Here is a 23681-nt window from a genome sequence, read left to right on the forward strand (position 1 = left end):
AGATAAACTTAGGAAGCTAGAAAGTGGTTATTAGAGAAGTTAGAAGTGACTTTGCCATGGCAAGATCTAATCATTCTTCATGGGAATGGTATTTCTGTATCTTCCTATACTTGAATTTTGACATTATTTTCTGTGAAACATCAGAGTTGTTCAAGCTACAATTCCAGAAAGATGTATGCTCCTTTAGATTTATGATTTGATACATAATGTTTATGAATAAAAGCAGACTTTCCTGGGGCTAAATATTTCAATAATCATTCCAGTCCATAGAATGAGATTAGAAAATCTTGACTAGAGAAATTGCTTGTAAAGGATAATGTCAAATAAATATAAATAATGTATATTCATCAACTATTTATTGGCAAATTAATGATATGTATGATGGATAATCAAAAATCAAATTTTTTGAAAACAAATGCTGTCAATTGTGAGATACCTTTATAGTTCTGTGACTCACTGTTTTGGCTTGGTTAGATTTTTCTACTTTGTTTTTCATTTTAGTTTGAGATAATTCTAGATATGTACGCAGTTGTAGAAAATAATACAGAATAATACCAATTTCTCCCAGTGGTAATATTTTGCATCACTAAGTAACTTATCACAACTAGGAGACTGACATTGATACTATCCTCTGCCTTTACTTAGAAAACAGTTTTATATGTACTCGCATGTATGTTTAATAATATGCAGTTTTCTTGTATGTGTAGATTCATGTGACCACCATAGTTAATACACTGAACAGGTTTATCACAGGATCCCTCCTGTCACCCCTTCAAAGCCGCAGCCACCTTTCTTTTGCTACCCTCACCCCCCTAACCTCGGAAACCACTAATGCTGTTCTTCATCTTGATCATTTTGTCATTTCAAAAATGGTATATATGGGCGGTGCCTGTGGCTCAAGGAGTAGGGCGCCAGCCTCATATACCGGCCAAACCCAGCCCCAGCCAAAAACTGCAACCACAACAAAAAATGGTATATAAAATGGTATATAAAGCTGGGTGTGGTGGCTCACTCCTGTAATCCCAGCATTTGGGAGGCTGAGGTGGGTGGATTGCTGAGTTCACAGGTTCAAGACCAGCCTAAGCCAGAGTGAGACTCCCACCTCTAAAAATAGGCCTTTTGAAAGGCGCCTGTAGTCTCAGCTACTTGGGAGACTGAGGCAAGAGAATTGCTTAAGCCCAAGAGTTTGAGGTTGCTGGCAGCCATGACGCCACAGCACTCTATCAAGGGTGACAAAGTGAGACTCTGTCTCAAAGAAAAAGGTATGTAAATGGAAGAATACAGTGTTTAACATTCTGAGGAAAGACTTAGGAGGAATGGGCTACTACATCTTGGCCACAGCCAGAAATTGATTCATGACTCATCCAACTGTAAATTCTTAATGTCTTTGGTCATATATTCTAATAGAATTCTTTTTGATTTTTATGTTCCTATTCCCTATAATTCTCAAACAGTATGTGAAAGAAAAACAATTTAAAATGTATTTTAATCTTTAATTAATGCTGATATCTGGCTGTATCTGCTTTCTTACTGAGTCTTATACAGAACATTTTCAAAAAGTGAAAGCATATTAATAACATTTGTTATTTAACATCATTCTTATGTGAAATTAAAAACTAATGCTGTTTTCTTGTACAACCATGAGTTCTTATTTTCACAAAGCATCTTCAGTAAGTTGTACAAGAATACTGTCTAGCGTAGTTTAACTGTTTATACATGTTGACTTAGAAGTCAACTGTAGTAACTGCTATACATGATTTTACAGCAGAATGGACCTCATTTCTTCTTTGGGTGTGATGAATGACTCTTATGAGGAAATCCGCGTCCTGATGAAGTTTTCTGTGCCTTTATTCCATCTCTTGCATTGAGGATGAAACTTACTAAATTGGAAGGTATGGCTTTTTCAACTATTGATGGGGATAATTTTCCTCTCATTTCTGTCTGGACAAACATCACTAGTTTGGAATATGCTGGGTTTCTGTAAGCAAAGGAAGAGTTTTAAAAAAGATAAAGAACTTTTAGATTTACCTATTGCATTTACAAGTTTGTAGAGAACAGGATTCTTGTCTTTTTCTCTGATTTTCCTCATAGTGCTTATAATAAGATAGTTACCAAAGAAAGGAAAAAAAATAGACTGATTTGCAAACACATTCCTATAAATAAAATTTTTACATAGAAACATTAAGTAGTTAGAATACATCTTAAAATCTTTAGTCATCCTCTCCTTTTCATCGTTTTGTTAATTTCTAAAATTTATAAAGGTAATAAATATATTATGAAAATTTAAGCAATACAGATTTTTTATAATTAAAGAGGATTATTCCTTTATTATTCTTCTGTCCGTCCCCCAGAAATAATCATTGTTTATGATTTGACAGTTGTCTATGTATGTGCAAAGATAGCATACATGTGGACATATATGAATATGCACCCCACATAAACATACAGTTTTTTAAAAAGTGAGATATATTTTTCTGCAATTAGTTTTATTCTCTTCTTAATAGGATATCATACACTTCTGTGTATACATACAGATTTGCTTAATTGTTTTCTGTGGCCACATATGGTATTTCATACTCTAATAGTCCTTTTATTGACTATCATTTAGTTTGTTTCTCATTTTTTGCACTATAAATAAAACTGTAATAAACATATGATATATCCCTTTGTACCTTTATAAATACTTATATAGGATATCTAAGTCAAAGGTTTGTGCATCTAACACTTGGCATGCTATTTCAAAATTGCCCTCTAAGAAGACTAATAATTTCTATTCTAACACAGTAATCTTCAAACTGAGGTACTGGAGGACAAATACTTTTAAGGGAATAAGTTTTCAAATTCCTATTTCAATATGGATTTTTCCTTTAACCTGATCTGAGAATATGTCCTTGATGGAGAGGTGGGCTTTTTCTTTCCCATCAGTCTGTTACAGTTACCCTGCTTTTGCTTTACAGAACAAAGGCAGACCTGTCGTCTGACTAAATAGTACTTAATAGTGCTCTACCCTGGCATGTAAAAATCTTTGAGATGCTAAAGGAAAAATCTGATCTATTAGAAGAGAGTTGAAAAAGTGAATACTTAATGACTGGATAATAAATCCTTTTCCAAGTCATGTCAATTCTTTTCTTTCAATAAAATTTAAGGATCTAATTGAGCTGTCAGCTGATAGGTCATTTAAAATACTTTTTGATAATAGGTTAGTTACTATGTAATTTGTGGAATATAATTCTAAAAGCCCTTATTTAAAGGCTTTGAATGACAGTGCTGGAATTATACTCTGTACATTTTGACCCACTTATTTATGTGAATATATTTTTTCTTTTTTTTGAGACAGAGCCTCAAGCTGTCGCCCTGGGTAGAGTGCTGTGGCATCACAGCTCACAGCAACCTCTAACTCCTAGGCTCAAGCGAGTGTCCTGCTTCCGCCTCCCAAGTAGCTGGGACTATAGGTGCCCGCCACAACGCCCGGCTATTTTTTGGTTGCAGCTCTCATTGTTGTTTGGCGGGCCCGGGCTGGATTTGAACCCGCCAGCTCAGGTGTATGTGGCTGGTGCCTTAGCCACTTGAACCACAGGCGCTGAGCCTATTTTTAATACTTATTTTTAATTTCTAATACTTATAAACTGAAAAGTAAGAGTAGAATTGATATTGCATGCTATCTCTCATTTTATTATTTACCTGTCCACAGGTGAATGAAAAGAATATAATGGTTAGAAGCATGGACTCAGAAGCCAGTCTGCCTTGGTTTGAAACTGAGCTTTGCTATTACCTATATGAAACCTTGAGAAAGTTATTTAATCTCTCTGAGCTTCCATTTTCTTTTCTGCCAACTACTTTGAGAATCAAATGAGTTAAAATGCAAAGTGTTTATAACAATACCTGGTACATAGTAATTTTACTTTTTTCTAATAAAGAGGTTTCTAGTAACAATTTGTATTATGTAACAAAATACGTAATTTTTAAACTTTTCATCAGTGTGAAATAACAACTTAGTCCAGAAGGCATATATATTTTTTAGTTCTTAAGATACTGTGGTCACAGGAAATAAAACAAATTTAAAAACTTAAATACATATTATTTTTATATAGATTATGATAGGGTGATTAAAAAAAGGATTCAAAGCATAAAATATATCTGTTAGAATAAAATTATGTGAGGGGAATAATAAAAACATGAGTTTAAGGAGAAAAGGAATGATGTAAAATTTCTGAATGTTAAAAGGAAAGGTTGTATGTTTTAATGAATAATGTCATAGTGGGTTTCAAGTTGTCATGACATTTGGACTCTACTGATGATTGGATGATGCAGCCATTTTTTTTTTTAAAGGCAATATTTGTTATATGCTGAAAACTGTTTCCTTTTCATCAGTTTAATCCTATGAAAAATTTTTATGGCAAATGAAAAATGTGCAAGGGGAATGCCATTTTATAAAATTCTTTTAAGGGGTATAAAGACTACTGAATCAACAGTGAGTGCGCATTTTTTTATACCGTTGTCTATGCCGAATTTAGACTATTTTTTTAGTGTCTGAAATGGCTGGATTTGGAAGCACATATAGTGAGAATAAGATGGAGTCTGGCAGGCTAGGTCTGGTCTGTGTAGGTGCTCCCTCACCTTCACTCCCTGTCTCCCCTTCTTACTGTTTTGTAAATTTAGCTCCCACTCTAAAGATGCCTATCTTGAGTATTTTAGGTGGATTGATTTAGGAGATTAACTTTTGAACTGGAATAATAAGTACTGAGTTATGCTGATTATTATTTGGAATAGAGGTTAGTGTGGTGGTCTTTGCTCTGAACTTTTATGTATAAAACTGTAAAGTTGGAAATGGAAGAACAGAATAGTCTTGGAGAGGCAACTCTCACTGTTCTCTAGAATCCCGGCGTCTGATAAATAAGGTTTGGCAGACCTATCCTGGTCTCTGCATATTGGCTGACAATGACAGGTGGCCAGACCCACTTCATCTGGTAACATTTTGAGAACACAGTAGTCCTTCCTTATACTCTGTTCCACTTTTGCAGTTTGATTTACCCACAGTCAACCCACGATATAATATATTGAGTGGAAAATTCCAGAAATAAAATATTCTTAGATTTTAAATTGTACATCATTCTACATAGTGTGATGAAATCTTGTGCCATCCTGCTCACTCCCACCCAGGATGGGAATAATCCCTTTTCCCAGAATGTTCACACTCTATATGCTGCTTACCTGTAAATGACTTAGTTACTTAGTAGTAGCCCTTTCAGTTACCACACTGAAGAAACAGTATATATTATGTATGCTCTGGTACCATCTGCCGTTCCAGGCATCCACTGAAGGTCTTAGAATGTATCCTACACTGATTAAGGGGAACTTCTGCCCTTAATTGCGGAAGGCTTTACACAAAACCAAGCCTTTCCAGTATTTACTGGAGCGTACTTCTACAGCTGACAAAGTATAAGAAAGCACCTGGCCTGTGAAGTACGCTAACAGTGTGTCATTTCCCACCTAGAGTCTCTGCCAGCCCCTGATTTACCTTGCTGATTTGGAGTAATGATCTTTTTGTAAGTGGCTCCATGAACAAATTCAATGACCCTTTTAAGTTTTTTTTTATAATCCTCTCCCTAACTACTTGCCCTTTTTGAGCTGTTTCCCAGAAATGGCAGCATTTCTGCAAGACAAAGGATTTTGAGATTGCAGAGGTACCTGGGCAGACTTCCTGAGCCAAGACTCCCCATCCCTGAGAACTTAGACTCTTGTTAATTTCCAGACAATCCGTCTCTTGTTAATGTTCTGTCTTTAAAAAGCCCTTGCTCTCCCTTAGATGGGGAAAGGGATTTGAGGCTGATTCTCTTTACAACATGGCTTCCATATTAAAATATCCTTTCTTCCTTGGTAATCCTCATCATTTCAACAACTGTTTATTCTGTGCCAAAAACAATCAGACCTAAGCTGAACCCCCCTAGTGGTTTTGAGAACATTTGCTATGGAAAATAATGTCTTAGCCATAGATTCAAAATTGACAAATGGGTTGAAAGACTGTGCATTGTTATTACTGTTACGGCACCAATGATCCTGTCCGTTACTGTAGACAATTGTGAAGTTTTTTAGTTCTCGAATTCAGTACAGAAAACATAAAGAAATACGAGTCTAAAATTTAATTTCGTTTTAGCTTTCTTGACATAAATATTTTTTTCTTGTACTAAAAGGTTTATATCTGACCAATATAAAGTTTTATTTATACCCATTTTTATATGCCATATATTTTACCTGATAAAAAGATCATTCAGCAAAAATTAAAACTACAGGAATTTGTGAAATGATATATAATGAATTAGAGTAGTGGTTCTCAACCTTCCTAATGCCGTGGCCCTTTAATTTCCTGTGGGTCGCAACCCCCAGGTTGACAACCACTGAATTAGAGTATGTACTTTTACAGAAAATGTAGACTTGATGTTGCCATTTTATCCCTAGGTTGGCCACCTTCAGGCCGTGGCTCATCTCTGATTTCCCAGCTTTCCTAGTAGGTGAATGTGCCATCAGGCATCTACTTCTGCAGGGTATCTGCTCCTAGCAGGTAGTCCATTAGGAAGAACTCATTCAAGACAAAGCATCATTACTAAAAAATATGTGTTATAATTCTAGGGAAATTTATTTTTAATTCATAAAAGTTCCTTAATAATTTATAGAAGAGACTGCAATGGAGAAATATAAAACATTAGGAAAGTTTAACTGGAGGAAAATGTATGTTTGACTATTCTCAGAAACCTCAAATCATACTTTATAGGGAAATATCCATTTTGATTATACTTAAGATGAAAACAATTATAAAAAGTAATTTTAAAAATCACATTCAGTGGCAGTTTTTATTTCCCAAACAGAATATGCTGGTACATTTGTCTGTCTACGATGAGCCAGAAACCCTAACCCTAAGTGGAACTAAAAAAAAAAATCTGTTAAAATAAATTTAAGTACAGATAACACTTACTCTTTCAGAGGTGAACATACAAAGCCAGAAGGATGGTTATAACCACGGATAAAATTTGGAGATGGAGGATAGTCTGGAAAATCCACACTTCGAGCTAAATGATTAAGAAAATATTAAAATGAAACCTATTCCACAAAAATGAAAAACTTTGTTTCCAGTAGCATATTTTAAAAAATGTATAATAGGGCATTTAATTTAAGTTAGTTGTCAGCTGAACATTAGCTTTATACATGGGAATGTAAGTTTACATGTATGAATGTACCCACAGGCCAAAGCAGAAAATACCAGTATGAACAGTAGTGTCCTGCCAAACCTTTTCCTGCTAGTATTTCTGAAGATGTTTGTATGTAAAAGAATGACCTTGTGTATAAAAGAAAAACTGTTCAAAGTATTTAACTACTTTCTGAGTTTTTATTTAATTAATTATTTCTTTATTGAGACTGGGTCTCACTCTGTGGTCCAGCCTAGAATGCCATGGTATCATCATAGCTCACTGCAACCTCCAACACCTGGGTTTAAGCGACCCTCCTGCCTCAGCCTCTCCAGTATCTGGAACTACAAGCACATGACACCATACTGGGCTACTTTTTAAAAAAAACTTTTGTAGAGAGGAGGTTTTACTATTGCCCTGGATGGTCTCGAATTTCTGGTTTCAAGGGATCTTCCAGTCTAGGCCTCCCAAAGTGCTAGGATTACAGGTGTGAGCCACAGGCCTGGCCTAACTTCTGAGATTTGAAGGAAAAGAAGGTATCACATCACATAGAAAAAGATCTTTATTGTGGGTTCATAGGTTTTTGTTGATCATTTGTTTAAATAAAATATTTAAAGTGGCTAGACGGTCTATCAATAAGGATAGTTTAAAATGCCCCTTTTGCCAATTCCCTATAGCTAATTTCAAACTGTAATTAAAAAACAGTAGGAGTTTGTTTTAGGAATTATATAGCCTCATATCTGTATTGTATGTGAATGTAGAGGGAGGTGGTTTGATTATGATTTAATTTAAGGTTCTTATGTATACTCTTTCTAAAAGTATTTTTAAAAATATATTTGTTAAAAACTCTGTTTATGTTATGCAAGTGAATCCTGCTTATTTTCGGAGAAGATGGCTTTTCCTATGTGATTTTAATACAGGCAGTTAATTCCAAGGGAAATACATCATGAAACACTACCTTAGAAGACTAATGAGATTCAGTGAATTTCCACCTTTATGATTTGTATCATTAGCTTAACAGAGCCTAGTATGTTGGTGTAATGGCATCTGTAGGACTTACATTAAAATATTTTTTCTTGTATTTCTTTAAAAAGAAATTGGTTTCAATTTCTACAAATTGTTATAAAGTCTACAAATAGGTCTGGGTCTTTTGTGAGGCATATGGTGTGGTAGTCAGTGGTTATTTTGGAATATCAGAGAGACCTAAGTTTTAATTTTGGTTCAGCTGCTTATTAACTATGTAGCTGAATTTCGTAACTGCTTAATTTATGTCAACTTCAGTTTCCTCATTGGTAAGAAAATGCATGCAAAATATTTAGCTCAAAGGAAGGTGCAGAACAGGCTCCCCCCACAAATAAAGAGAGAAACATTAAGAAGAAGAGTGTAAGTATTCATCAAAAATGCATTGTCCAAAAGACAATCTAATGGCCAACACATTCATGAAAAAATGTTCAATATCTCTAATCATTAGGGAAATGCAAATCAAAACCACAGTGAGATATTCCCTCACTCCAATGAGAATGGCTTATATTATAAAGTCCCCAAACAACAGAAGTTGGTGGAATACTGTAAGAAGGGAACTCTTATACTCTATTGGTAGGACTGCAAAGTAGTACAACCTTTATGGAAAATAGTATGGAGATACTTCTAAGAACTTAAAGAAGACCTACATTTGATCCAGAATCCCACTGCTGGGTATATACCCGAAGGGGAAAAGGTCATTTTATAAAAAGGACGCTCAAATGTTTATAGTAGCACAATTCACAATCACAAAGACATAGAAACAACCCAAGAGCCCCCCAGTACGTGAATGGATTAACAAAATGTTATGCTCCATACAGTGGAGTACTACTAAGTCATAAGCTAGGATCTTTTGTGACAACCTAGATAGAACTGAAGACCATTCTTCTAAGTGAAACACCACAAGACTGGAGAAACAAACACCTGTACTCAACACCAGGTGGGAACTGACGGCCAACACTGAAGTGCACGTATGGAAGTAAATCTCAATGAAAATCAAGCTGGGAGAGGCAGGAGGAGGGTGGGGGTAAATTTATATCCTTATAAATATACAGTGCACTGTCTGGGTATAGGGGCATGCTTATAACATTGACTCTATTTGTGTAAAAACCGAAGTAAATTAACAAAACAGGTGTACCTCCTAATGTTCTGAAATTTAAAAAATGTAAAAAAATCCATTCAATGGGCAGCGCCTGTGGCTCAAAGGAGTAGGGCGCCAGCCCCATATACCAGAGGTGACGGGTTCAAACCCAGCCCAGCCAAAAACTGCAAAAAAAAAAAAAATCTATTCAATGGAAATTTCTTAAAACAAATTCAGTAGTGCACAAATGACTGATTACTGCTAGTTGTGGATTTTAACCACTGTATTTAAGCTTCTCTCTGATTACTGATGAGATAGAAATGGTCTGCCTTCAAAATATGAAAAATACCAGATTCAGTGATTCAGGCAGATAGTATTTTGTGTTGTAGGCCATGAATACATTTTATGTGCCCTCATTTTAAAAAAATGAGACAACAAAACATATGAACATTATGAACATTAGCCCTTGTATGCTACAAGACAGAGCTAACTGGGTTTGAGTGCTATGGGTCAGTGTGGACTCTGAAACTTAGAATGCTATAGACTTCTCAGAGTAACTGAAACTTCACTGGAAAATAATAATTAGCAAAACTTAATTGTCCCTATCTCCAGGTAATTTATAATAAGGGAACTATTTAGATAGGAATGGTGAGATTAAATCAAACTACGGAGAAAAACAGGGCTCTATCTCATTGTTCTACCGGAGTGCCTTCATAATGAATTATCTTTTTTTTTTTTTTTGTGGTTTTTGGCTGGGGCTGGGTTTGAACCCGCCACCTCCAGCATATGAGACAGGCGCCCTACTCCTTGAGCCACAGGCGCCACCCCATAATGAGTTATCTTAAATTGCTTCGAATCCTTATGGTACAAAATGCTATTTTTTGAGTCAAAAATGCAAAGTAGGCTACATGTTTATGTTTTACACGGTGACACATTTGGGGAGGGAGTTTATTAGTATAGTAAAACCTCCAGTTTCTCAGTGAAATATAAGCAGATTTATGTAAAGATTCATCTAGTAGAAATTTCTTCAGTTTTATCAGTTACTGGATAGGCCCATTCTAAGCAATTCAAATCAAATTTTATCTAAAATCAATTTTGTTTCTTAGGAGTTTAAAAATGTATACCTTGAAGTTTAGTCTACAAGTATCTATCTAAACTCAGTGCTGTAGGGTATGTGCTGCGTAAGTCCCAAGAGATGCCATAATTATTGACTATTTTATAAATGGCACCTTCAGTGTTGGGTAAAATATCAGGCATGTCTACATGATAAATGTACTTACTGGCCCTACTCAATAAATTTAAAAAAGGAAATAACTGAAAATACTATTTATTCTAAACTGTGAATTAAAGGGACAAATTATTAATGACTCATCGTAATTCCAAAATGTGAGCAAAATGTTTCAACTTACAACTGATAATGCTTATATTCCCTTCGTAGCGCTTGATGTGTACTAGGTCGATAAAGTCTCGGGGGGAAATTGAGCCCATGGCAAAACTTTGTGTAATGGTATGACATAAAAATGCGTCCTGCAACAAATCAAACCATAAAGACTGTAACAACTGCTTATTTACTTTAAAATTTTTATTGTTTAATTGACAAATAATAATTGTATATACTCATGGAGTACATAGTGATGTTGTGATACATATAGCAGCAATTATTTAATATCTTTTCTTTGTATTGTTCCCCAAAGAATTTCATTCTACAAAATTGGCCTCTGTTTGGAAAAAGCAAGGTTTTGATGTTTTAAGATCTTATCACCAAATCAGCTTGCATGTTGAGTGTTAAAAGACATTTAGATGAATAATAATGAGTATATAAAATTCAGGAGATGATCTTGAGATAATCTGCTCTTTCAAGTTTTAGATGGAGAAAGTAAAGCCTAACATTAAATCACACTACTAGAGACAAGCACAGAACTAGAACCCAGGTTCCCTAAACCCCTATGTAGTACTACCTCAACTACTCTGCATGGGCTAGGTAATGTATTCTGAATGATACATTGACTGGGCACCTTGGGGTGTATGGCCTAAAATTACATATTGATATTATGTGCTGCCATGACATCTGATGAAACAGGAGGGCCCAGAATGGGCCTAACTACACTCTGTTCCTGTGGCTAAAATCCTCTAGGCAAATGATCTTCCTTGTCAACATGATCAACCATGGTTACTACTTATCCCCATTTTGTTGATTTCAGTTCCCTGCAGGTCCTTGGAATTATTCAGACAAGTCAATCATATCCTTCAAGAACCTGCTGACACCACAAAGCCTGCCTCCCGTAACCCTTGGTTATTCACTCTGTGACCACACTGCCCTGTGTGTTCTCCTACCCTGGTCTGTGATTAATGATTAACAAGCTACTGTGCATTTGGCCATCTTCATAACCCTAGAGTGGGAATTCCTCCCTCACCAATGCAGAAGAACAGGAAATAAAAATATACTCCTGAGATGAATAATATTAATAGGTAGGTAAAATAATAATTCTTATTCTAATGCTATTCAGAAACACTGTGGTATGCTGGAAAGGGCATGGAATTGTGAAGCATGAGATCAGGTGCAAATCCTGGTTCTATCATATATTGATTGAAGTAGCCTTAGGCATTCAGATAATCTCTCTGAATATGTTTTCAAGCTTTTTGATATCACGTCTAGTATTCTTTCCACTATAATAGATGACATACTACAACAACAGAAATATGTGAAGTGCTAATGGAACTATATGGTTAGTATCATACAATGATGAAGGAAATAGTCCAATGTTTAGATTTTCATTTGTGACGGACATTTATCAAACTGAATATGCAAATCCCAGGGTCACAGACATGTGTTTTTGTGAATGGGAACTTCCTCTCTAAAGATAAAATCGATCTACAAGATGAAGATCCAGGCCATTCTACAAGATGAAACTGATTTACCTTCCTGAACTTTTCTCCAACTGCTCTTATCCCCTAGACTTTAAGATAAGTTTAGTAAAACTAGGTAAAATTACCGTGTTCTAAATATATGATGAGGTGATGTCAGATATGTGGGGCATTTACTTATTTTTGTTTCAATGAGTGAAATGTGGGTTAGAGACTCAAAGAACCAAAGACCTACTCTAGTAAAAGCAGGTAAAATTACAGTGTTCTAAATATATGATGAGGTGATGGCAGATATGTGGGGCATTTGCTTATTTTTGTTTTGATGAGTGAAATGTGGGTTAGAGACCCAAAGAACCAAAGACCTAGTGATCTGGAATTTAATAAATGCAGTGGTTTATGAAAATATGAAAGTTTGTTTTACTCCATCATTCACATTTCCTACTCCTTTTAATAAAGTTATTATTAGCCAAAAACCTAGGATTCGTTTTTAAAAAAGTCACTGAAGTATAATTTACATACCATAAATTTACCTACAGTTCAATGAGTTTCCTAAAGTAAATTTATTTAGTTGGGCAACCTTCATCATAACCCAGTTTTAAAAGACTAATCTTTGATTCCTCTCTCTCAGCAACAGTAAGTCCTACTGACTCTCTCTCTAAAGTATATCTTTGGATTTTCTGATCTATCTCCCTCTGCACTGCTACCACCCTAGCACAAGCCACATTATGTCTCATTTGGATTACTATGGAAGACTCATAACTGTTCTGATGTCATTCTGGCCCCTTTATAATCCATCCATGCTCCTTTTAGCATGTGTCTCTTAAAAATGTAAATCAAACCAGTCACTCCGGTGCTTAGAAAACCTCAATGGGTTTCCATTGAACTTAAAGAGTAAAATTTCTCCCCCCTGACCTCTGAAACTCTTGGCAGAATCTGATCCCGGCCTAACCTCTCCAACTTTACCTCCTATCATTGTTCTTGCTCTTTCGGCTCAGGCCTCACAGACTTTGCTTTTCTCTTCACCAAACACTGCGAACTCTCTCCAGCCTCAAGGCCTTGAATTTGCTTTCCTTTCTGTCAGCTGCTCCCTCCCAGATCTTTGTCTATATCCCTCACCACCATTTTGTTGCTTGTGTCTTCCTCTTACTAATCCTTCCTGATTAGCTATAAATTAGCTTCTGATTGCTGCCTATGCTGTTATCTTTCATAATACTCTCATCCATCCCACCTTCATAATAGTTATCATTATCGGGTAAGTTATTTTAATGTTTATTTCTTTATTATGTCTCTTTTGACCACAATATAATCTCTGTGAAAGCAGGGACACTGTGTTTTGTGCTCTTACATATCCTGATGCCTGCAACAGTCTGTAGTTTAAAATAGGCACTCAACAAGTATTTATGAAATGAAGTAATTAGTCAACAGAATATAAATATCTGGGGAGAGGCTGAAATAAAGTCAGGATTCACCCACAAACAGATTCAATAGGGGAAAAAATATAAGCAATAACAGAAATGGAGAGCAAATTTGAATACATTATGTAAGAGAGAATTATCGCCCCTCCCTTGGTGGCTTTCAGTGGTCGCAGTGAATGACAGATCTGTAGTGGGCCGCGCCTCAGCTCAGAATCCCTCACTCGGTTCTTTCTCCTTGTTTCTACCTCTTTGTACCCTGTATCATTCTTCTCTTATTTCACTTGTTTTTCCTCCTGAGCTTCCACTCTACCCTCACCTCATAGGATCTTTTCTTCTATCCCTTTCTAAACCCTACTGGCCTCTTAGATTCCCTCTTCCTTTCTCTAGCCTGTCTTCAACTTTTTATTCCAATTACCTGTATTTGTCTTTGATTTTTGTTTTTAATGCTCCCTCTTCTTATCTGTTTAAGTGACATAATGTATTTGAAAGCATTCCTAAACTGCAATCTTTTGTATAATGTTATTTGCTTACTTTATACTTTATCTTTACTCTTAAGCATTACATGCTGTTTGTTCTTTAATCTCTATGGCAGGCGTCCTCAAACTTTTTAAACAGGGGGCCAATTCACTGTCCCTCAGACCGCTGGAGGGCTGGACTATAGTTTAAAAATAACTATGAACAAATGCGTATGCACACTGCACATATCTTATTTTGAAGTAAAAAACAAAACGGGAACAAATACAATTCACACCGCTTCATGTGGCCCGCGGACCGCAGTTTGAGGACACCTGCTCTAAGGTGTGCATCTACATCCTTCCCGCTTATCTAATGTAATATGACTGAGATAAGTCTGCAGAATTCCCATCAACCAGGCACGCTCAATCATTGTTTTCCATATAAAGGAGGTGAATCCCTGAGTTTGGTTCCCTCATAACAAAATGGCACATATCTGTAAGAGTTGATCATGTACTATGCACATTCAGAATCTAATACGTATTTACAAAAAGAATAAAGCTAATAGAATTAAACTTGAGGGAAATGAAGAGGGAAATATTAAGGCTTTTATAAATATTTCAACTCAATTTGAATCTATAAAATAAGTGTCTACATAACATAGTTTTAATAAACTCAACTCACAAAGATATTAGTATAAAACTAAAAACACTAATGCAGTGAAAGTCCAGTATTAAACAACAAATTACCGAATCAATCCGGTGTACCATATTGTACATCTGTAACGCTTTGTCCCATGTAACTCTGTTTCCAGGGTTGTAGAGAAAATCAGATAGTTTAGTTGATGATTCTGGAATTATCCCTTCAACACGATATCTGTAATAAAATTCAAACTTTAAGCTGAAAATAAGCTATTGTTTTGTAAAGGTAGGCTAACTTAGCAAATAACAGTGAAGAAAGCATGAAGGTAACATCAACAATTTAATACACTAATATGCTATGGGAAGCAGCAAGGTTTAACTATAAATTGCCATAATTAACATACATTATTTCAGGGAATGCATAGGCCAAACTGCGTTGGTAGGTCTGTATTTCATCTCCCCAGGGCGTAAAGGAAAAGAAATTCCAACCAAAGAACTGAAACTCTACTCACGCATGTAGGGAAATGCTCAAAGCTAACCACTAGTGGCCCCCTTTTGGGTGGTAAATTATTTTGAAAAGGAATATGTTAAGAAAATATGTTCAAGGGTTCTTTTGCACTTACAGTTATACGGTATTTAACTTTCTATTTGGTAACCAATATAAAGATCATAGATTGATTCAATATTAATTGAGGGTCTATGTTGAGACACTGTTTTGGTGCTACAGATACTGCAGTGAACAAGGGTGATTTATTTCTAGTCTGGTTCCTATCACGTTCCTACTCGACATATAATAAATAAGAAAACAAATAAAGACAAATCACATATAGTAGTGCCATGAAGAAGATAATAGCAGAATAGCAAACAGTGCCTGACTCTGTGTATTTGGGAACTTGGGCAAAGTGGCTAGGAAGGTCACTCTAAAGAGGAGCTAATGAATCTAAGTCCTTGAGGACAGAAATGCCATTAGCCTTGGAAAGATTTGGGGGAGCAGCATGCCAGGCAAGAAAAGGTCAACTATGAAGGCTCTGAGGTGGGTCTAAGTTCAGTGCATTCAAGGGATGGAAGCCTGTTGTGGCTATAACATGGGGAAGAGGCAAATGAAGCAGGAGGAAGGTTGGAAATAAGGGTACGAGGTAGACAGGGGCCAGACAGTGACTTGCAGATCATGATGAAATGTTTCAACTTGCTCTTTTTTTTTCTGCCTGATCACTGATCACCACTGTTATGGGTCACATGCATGCTCCTGGGAAAGGCCTGTTCCCATCAGCTTTTCCATGTCGTCCCCACTTGGCTGAAGTTGACATCTGGCAACATGAGGGAGCAGATTTACAAAGTGATCAAGAAGGGCCTGACTCCCTCACAGATCAGTGCGATCCTGAGGGACTCACCTGGCATTGCCCAAGTACGTTTTGTGACAGGCAGTAAGGACTTGCTCCTGATCATCCTGAGGATCTCTACCATTAAGAAAGCAGTTGCTGTTTGAAAACATCTTGAGAGGCATAGGAAGGATAAGGATGCCAAATTCCATCTGATTCTGACAGGTGAATTCATCGATTGGCTTGATATTACAAGACCAAGCCAGTTCTTTCTTCCAGTTGGAAGTATGAGTCATCTACAGCCTCTATGGTTGTCTATGAACTCAAGCAATAAAATCATTGTTTAACTAAAAAAAACTATGAACTTTATTTTAGATGCAATGGGAAGCCTTTAGAACAGTGGTTCTCAACCTTCCTAATGCCACAATGTATTTTCATTGTTACAAAGGGGTCACGACCCGTAGGTTGATAACCGCTGCTTTAGACGATTTAGGCAGGGAAGTGACACAATCTGGATTATATTTTAAAAATCTACCTTGGGCACTGTGTGAAGAATGGGATATAGTCGAGCAGGCAAGAACAGATACAAGAAGACCATTAGAAGGCCACATCTTAACCCATGTGGAGGTTACTAAGAGATGATGGTGGCTTGCACTAGGATAGTAGAAGGAAGAAGATGAAAATTCAACTACTTCTTTCTTTACGTATCTGGTCACTTAGAGCTTCTGTCAGAACCAAATCCAAGATCAATAATCTATTCTCTCTCTAAGGTCTAGGCAAATGTCTGTTCTTGGTAAAAGAAATTTGGGAAAGTTTGAATTAAAGTAAAACAAGTTTTGCAACTTTAGTACTTCTTTGAACCTTGGAGCAAATCTCTAAAAAGAAAATATAGCAGGCACGTAATAGAATGTTTTGAAAATTTATCTGACAGTGCAACCCATTTTTCCTCCACAGGGCATTTTGAGGGTTTACATTTCCCCCAGATGCTTGTTTGGCAAATTGCACTGGACCATTCTATCTATTTCCAAAGTGTATGATATTTATGTTCACTTGCCCATTGTGAATTCACATGCATGTTTCTTGCTTTATTTATAACTCTTTATATAAAATCATGATGTTTTGTTTGAACTGAAAACATTTTAAGCTTTTTTAGCTTTCCTCTCTATTTAACTGCAATCTCACTTTCTTTTCACTCCAGGCTCAGGAAGAGAAACTTTCAAATGACGGAGACGTATCTGACTAACATATTTAGTTTGATCTCCTTTGTGAGAACCTAAACACTTGCCATGGTTGCCTTGAATAATATTTGTACTTCGACAAATATAGATTGCTTTTCTGTACTTAAGCATGGAAAAGTTAGAAGAATTAATGAGTTATGCTTGAGAAAATATGCATGCAAAATTGAATTTCATGTATTTTTTATCAATCTTAATTTTGAAGCTGTGTTTGATATTTATTGAACTCAATTACAAAGCAGAATTAAAAGTTTGCCAAAATCAGTGTGAAAGAGGCAGCCGCTGAATGGCCTGCAATAAACCCTGTCTCCTGGTATTGACATCCTCTGTAATCACTAGATCCAGGTCTGGATCTAGTGATTCACTTCTCATAAATAGAATATTACAAAATAAATGGAAGTCACTTCTTAGGTTGAAGAAAGATGTTGGCTTCTGTCTTGTTTACTCTTTTTCTTTCTCCCTCCTAGAATTCTCACTCTAAGGAAAATAAACTGCCATGTTTTGAACAGCCCTTTAGAGGCCCATACATCAAGAAACTAAGGAGTGTTCCAGCCAAGAGCCATCAAAGAACTGAAGCCCTTGCTTCAATAGCCCATGAGCAAATGAATCTTGCCAACAAGCAGGTGAGTGATTCTGAAAGCAGAGTTTCCCTCAACTGAACCTTCAGATGAGACCTAAGCTCCAGCTGACTCTTTGAGTACAGCTTTCTGAGTTTCCTTGAAACAGAGGTAACCAGCTTAGCTATTCCTGGATTCTTAACCCATAGAAACCATGAGATAATAAGTGTTTAAGTAGCATCAGTAAATAACTAGTACACATTGCATATAAATTTCATTCAAAATGTGAACACAGAAAGTTTGTTCCAATTGTTTGTCAAGTTTCCAGTAAGCTTTAAAACAGCTTAAGGGAAGCTGTTCTTTGAATGGCTTTTGCATGTTAATACTCAGTATTTATAGAATGAATGAATAACTTCCAAGGTTTTTTTTTTGATGAATAAATAGGTTTGCTGTCTATGTTGGTTTGATCTACAAGATACAAAAACCACATTATCTGAAAGTTTATTCCCCTATTGTGCTTGGGATTGACAATACCCACTTATTCTTCAGTTTAGTCTTGAAAGTGCCGCTATTAGAATCATTACTCTAATAGTATAGATTATTTTCTTGAGAATTGTCAAAATAAACAGGAGAAAGCATACCAGCTTTTTCCAATAGTAAAAAATTAGACTGATATATAAGAATAGGTACATTTTAGACACTTAAAAAAATAAGAAGCATGTAATAAAGTAGTTGAAAGGAGTGGACTTTAAAAGAGAAGTGAATTTAAAATTGAATACAATTTGGTCTTGTCAATAACATATTATGATCTGATGGCACTGTTATATGAGCAATAAATGAACAATTCTAAAGAATAAAGTAAGAAATGTCAGCACAATTTCCTTTAGTGTACTTGTATTTCAAATACAGGATTCTCAAAATACCTTTAAAAGCAGCTTACAGAGAAAATAATGCATATATATAGAAAATAAACTTTCCTTCTTAGTGGTTGATTTAATGGTGAGGTAAAGGATTTAAAAGACCATAGGGTAAAACATCACATGTTCCTTGAAAGATAGGCAACTACTTTGTACCCATAATTAAAAAGAAAGAAACCCCAACACCAACAATTACAAATACAAAAAGAAAAACAAAAACTGTGGGGAAAGAAAAGACCATAAGGTACTACTGTTAGCAAGAAAATACAAATCTGATTTTAAATTATTTCTTCAAGTGGAAATTTCCCATTTTAGTGAATTATTCATTGAAAGGGATTTTTTTCCTGATTGTCTTCAAGTTTGAACATAAAAGATTAGATGGTATATAATTGCTCTATTTTATTTTTATTTATGTGAATGAGATTTTTATTTTAAGTTTTTAATTTTGACTCTGTCTTCTTTTTTTAAATTTTAGATTAATATGAAGGCACAAATGATTAGTTTACACTGTTTTTACTTCTAAGGTAAAGTTCAAGTGGTAGTTGAGCGCTTTCCTCAGGGGTGCTGCTGTATACCCTTACGTTGTGCCTGTTAGGTGAGAGCTTGCCAATCCTCCTGCTCCCTGTATTATTTTCTTAATATCACATTTCAGCCTAGGGCCAGTAATTATTATTTCCTGATTGCTATCAAATATTTGTTAAGTTAATGAAGCAGCAATGAATTCAACATATATTAATGCCACTAAAGTTAAAACAATGATTGTAAATACGAAATTATACTCACAGATTTCCACGAAATTTTATAGAAGCCTTGCAGCAAACAGTTACCTTTTTCTCAAAGGGGAATAAAAATCCACAAATGAATCATGGTCAGAAAAAATCAAAATAAAAAATAAAAGTTAAAATATGCTTTTTTCTAGTTTATAAAAGAAAAAAAATCTATATGTATTTAGAGATGGGTCTCACCAGCCGAAGTACATTAAAGATTCACATGCACAGTGACAGTGCACTGTAGCCCTGAGCTCCTGGGCTCAAGTGATCCTCTTGTCTCAGCCTCCAAATAGCTGGGATGATAGGTGTGCACCACCATGCCCAGCAGAGACAGTATTTTACTTTATTTTTTGGAGACAGTGTCTCACTCTGTCAAACCCTGGATAGAGTGCCATAGCGTCATAGCTCACGGCAACTTTTGGCTAGTTTTTTTAATTTTTTAATTTTTAGAAAAGACAGGGTCTCAGTGCTGAGGCTCATCTTGACCTCCTGAGCTCAAGCAATCCACCCACCTCGCCTCCCAGAGTGCTAGGATTATAGGTGTGAGCCACCAAGCCTGACCAAAAAAGTATTAAAAACATTATTTTTTACAATGAATTATTTCTCATTAAAAAATAATCTCTTAAAACATATTGAACTTGTTTTCTTACTGAAATCTTAACCACTTTCCAGCCTGATGTATCTTGACTGTAACCTAAAACTTCTTGGGCAGTTTGTTGGGCAATTGCCTTATAGTCCATCTATCTGCAAAGTTTTAAAAACAAGTGATTGGTAAGAATGTAATGATATAAAAACTTTTTAAATGCTACATTACTTTTTAATACTATTTCCACAGTGCCTGGCACATAGCAATGAACAGTAATTACTTGTTGAGTGCATGCATGCATGAACCCCTTTCTCCTTACTCAAAGTCTTTCAAAAGAGAAAATACCGTAGAGTGGAAAAAGCCAGAGTTTGGAATCAGAAACCTGGGTCAAATCCTGCCTGCCACTTACTATGTGAACCATGTTACTTAATATTTCTATTTTTCCATTTTCCTCAAGGTATAAAATTGGGACAATACCTCCTTAAAGATTTAGTGTGAGGATTAAATAAGATAATACACTTCAATGTCTTACCCTGTGCCTAGCACACACAAGTCATTCAGTAAACCATGACCATTTTCATCAACTTAATCATGTTTCCTTTCTCTTATAAAGCATCACAATCTATTGATCATGGATTCTTTTTAAAGTAAGTGGCCTGACTCCTGGCTTCCCTTCAACCATACTTCCTACTAGTCTTCTTCTCATCCACTTAGCAGCAATCATATTGATCTCCTTGATGCTTCTCAAACAAACCAAGCCACTTCCTACCTCGGGTCTTTGTACTTGGCATTCCCTCTGCTTGGAACATTCTTCCCCCAGGGGTTCACATGGCTGACTCTGCTTCATTGGTGTCTTTGCTTAAATGTCACCTCCTCAGACAGGAGCAAGTTTAAATCAATTTAGACACATTTACTTGAAGTACGGCAATGGACTAAATGTTTTAGTGCCTCTGAAATTCACGTGTTGAAATCTTAAATCCCAAGGTGGTGGTATTAGGATGTAGGGTGTTTAGGTGATTAGGTCAGGAGGACTGAGCCCCCTTGAATAGAATTAGTGCCCTTATAAAAGAGACCCTAGAGAGCTCATTTGCTCCTACTGCCATTGAGGACATTGCCAGAAGCTGACAGTCTGCAAGTGGAATAGAACCCTTGCCAGAACCCAACCAGGCTGGCACCCTGATCTTGGACATCCAGCTTTCAGAACTAGGAGAAATAAATTTGTACTGTTGATAAGCTATACTGTCCATGGTACGTGGTTATAGTGGCCCGAAGGAACTGCGACAGGTACTATGGTAGGTGTAGCAAAGACAGCTGAGTAAGTTATTGTTTTGGGTGTGAATGAGTTCAGGAAGCTGTGTCTCATTGGTCCTTTGGCCCATCATCCAGCTTTTAGTTAGGGGAAGCTGACAGGTATAGTGGAAAGAAGGAGAAAACATAGAGCTAGATTCAAATCCTGACCTTGACATTCACCACCAGCTGTATAATTTTGGGTGAATAGCTAAACCTTTGAACTTCAATTTCCATATCTATAGAATGGGGGTAATAATATCTATCTCAGGGAGTTGTTACAAATATTAACTAATATATATAAAAGTGCTTGAAACAATGTGTGGTCCTATTCTAGGTGATCAAAAGGTTAGTTTCTTTTCTTAAAAGATACTGTTTATGGCAAGAATTTTAAGAAATTATTTTAAAGAAGGTAAAGTGGAATGTGGATGAAAAAATGGACACATTTAAATCCATCACTTAAACTCTCCAAGACCTGCCTCCTTAAGCGCCTCAGCAAACTTTCTGGAAGTTTAATTATCAGAATATTTCTTCCTTAGCTCTCACCTAAAACTCTTTAGGTTGCATCACAAATCTATTTTCTCTTCTTTGATTTTCCAGCAAGGCATAACAGCTAGTTTTTAGCTTCTATATTTGAAAGGCTTTAGTAAACCATTATAACCTTCTCTTTCCTAGTAGAGTTCTGATTTCTTTACCTTTCCTAACAGATTTAGTTGAGAATTTTAATAACTATTGGAACTCTTCTCAAAATCCTTGTGGAAGTCTCCATGGCTTTTAACCTGTGAAGGAACAAAGCATTAAGTAGAATTAATTTGATAATTTGAATAACTGAATTTGATAATTTCCTTTATATCTTCCCAGTGTCCTTTATTTATACTTTATATCACCATTAGGAAATATATGCTATATATACCTCCAGATGAAGAAAAAGGTAGTACAAGAAACTTTAAAAGATACTGTTTATGGCAAGAACTTTTAAGAAATTATTTTAAAGAAGGCCAAGTGGAATGTGAATAAAAAAATAATCTAACTTTTGGGCGGCGGCTGTGGCTCAAAGGGGTAGGGCGCCAGCCCCATATCCCCGAGGTGGTGGGTTCAAACACAGCCCCGACCAGAAACCGCAAAAAAAAAAAAAAAAAATCTAACTTTCAAGCTCAGGCCATTAACAATCCTTGGCTGTTCCCTGACCTGGGCTTGTTTTGACAAATAAAATACAGTTTTTGATTTCCTATCAGCAACTTACTTGACATTGATTGATCTAGAAATTTTCCAGGTTATTGGAACAAACTATTAGTCACTGCAAGGACTGTGTCACTTACACTCACTGACACAAGGGAGTATGTTTTAACCACTAAATTAAATTTTATAGCTTCTGGGCTTTTTCATTTGCAACAGAAAAGGGAAGATAACTTTTAGTAAGGTAGAGAGGGTGAAAAGGAGAAAGAGCAAACAGCAAGATTACAGTTGTTTTACCTGGTGACGTAACATTAGATGAGCTGGAACATATTCAGACGGAGGCATGGTCAAGGATATCTTCGCCCATAAGGTCAGTGGAAAATAAACATAAACCAATATTTGAGATGGCATCTTATTTCGACACACCATTTGGTTGAAACTGGATTCTTCGCACCTCATATCCAGTTCCAGCCTTGTAGACATGTTCACACTTGTTGTTAGTGGGTCTTTACATCTGTTTGTATAATCTCCCTCTTTCTGGGCTGCCTGACTGGGTCCCCAATCCGTGCTGGGTCACTGCCATTCTTCCCTGGGAATTAAGGTCCCCAAGGAGTTGATTAAATCCCATCCCTGGCCAAACTCCCTTCCTTCACCAAGCACGCATCTGCTTTGTGTGTGAGTCTAGCTGGGGCCCTGGCAGGTCCCGGGGCCGGGATGGGACGGGGAAGGTACTGAGGAGGGAGGGAAAGGAGAGGTGGTGGGGAGCTCGCTAGCTGAGAGGATGTCTTATCTCAGGACGAGATGCTCCGAAAGCCGGGGCCAGGGCCCGCTCGGAAGGACTGGGGCTGTTGGCTGGCTCGCAGCGAGCGGAGCAGCGACAGCCAGCGCCCCCGTTTCCTCCCCGCCCCGACCCCTCCCATAGCCCCGAGGGCCGGCCGAGGGGGGAACAGCCGCCCCGCGAGTAGACTGGCGGAGAACAGCAGTGACCCAGGTGGGGACGAGATGGGGCAGCGGATGTGGTCCAGAACCGTCCCTCCCAACCCCAGAAAGAAGAGGAGAAACCACACCTCCCAGCAGGGGCAGCGACCCAACGCCCCGCGGCGCCCCCACCCCGCCCGCGCCGGGCTCGGCTCGCCCCGCCCCGCCCCGAGCGCCGCGCCTGCGCACCGCGGCTCAGC

The 23681-nt window shown here is 36.9% G+C and overlaps 1 protein-coding gene and 1 pseudogene across 3 annotated transcripts; one reads left to right on the forward strand and one right to left on the reverse strand.

Annotated features, from left to right (window-relative positions):
- Positions 1-1443: 1443 nt before the first annotated feature.
- On the reverse strand, positions 1444-23600 carry STARD6 (StAR related lipid transfer domain containing 6). 3 transcript variants are annotated; one of them, XM_053571918.1, is made up of 9 exons: positions 23571-23600; positions 22801-22860; positions 22023-22106; positions 20105-20198; positions 19468-19517; positions 14765-14891; positions 10692-10809; positions 6971-7064; positions 1444-1978 (listed from the first exon to the last, which is right to left on the reverse strand). In XM_053571918.1, exons 4-9 carry the CDS (start codon positions 20192-20194, stop codon positions 1777-1779), a joined length of 681 nt encoding a protein of 226 aa, XP_053427893.1. In that variant the 5' UTR covers positions 20195-20198; positions 22023-22106; positions 22801-22860; positions 23571-23600; the 3' UTR covers positions 1444-1776. The 3 variants fall into 3 exon arrangements, with proteins under 3 accessions (XP_053427893.1, XP_053427892.1, XP_053427894.1); XM_053571917.1 differs by lacking the exon at positions 23571-23600 and having other exon boundaries at positions 22801-23374; XM_053571919.1 differs by lacking the exons at positions 22023-22106; positions 22801-22860; positions 23571-23600 and having other exon boundaries at positions 20105-21973.
- On the forward strand, positions 14804-18422 carry LOC128572021 (40S ribosomal protein S13-like; annotated as a pseudogene).
- Positions 23601-23681: the final 81 nt, after the last annotated feature.

The sequence above is a fragment of the Nycticebus coucang genome, chromosome 19 (genome assembly GCF_027406575.1).
Source record: "Nycticebus coucang isolate mNycCou1 chromosome 19, mNycCou1.pri, whole genome shotgun sequence".
NCBI lineage: Eukaryota > Metazoa > Chordata > Mammalia > Primates > Lorisidae > Nycticebus > Nycticebus coucang.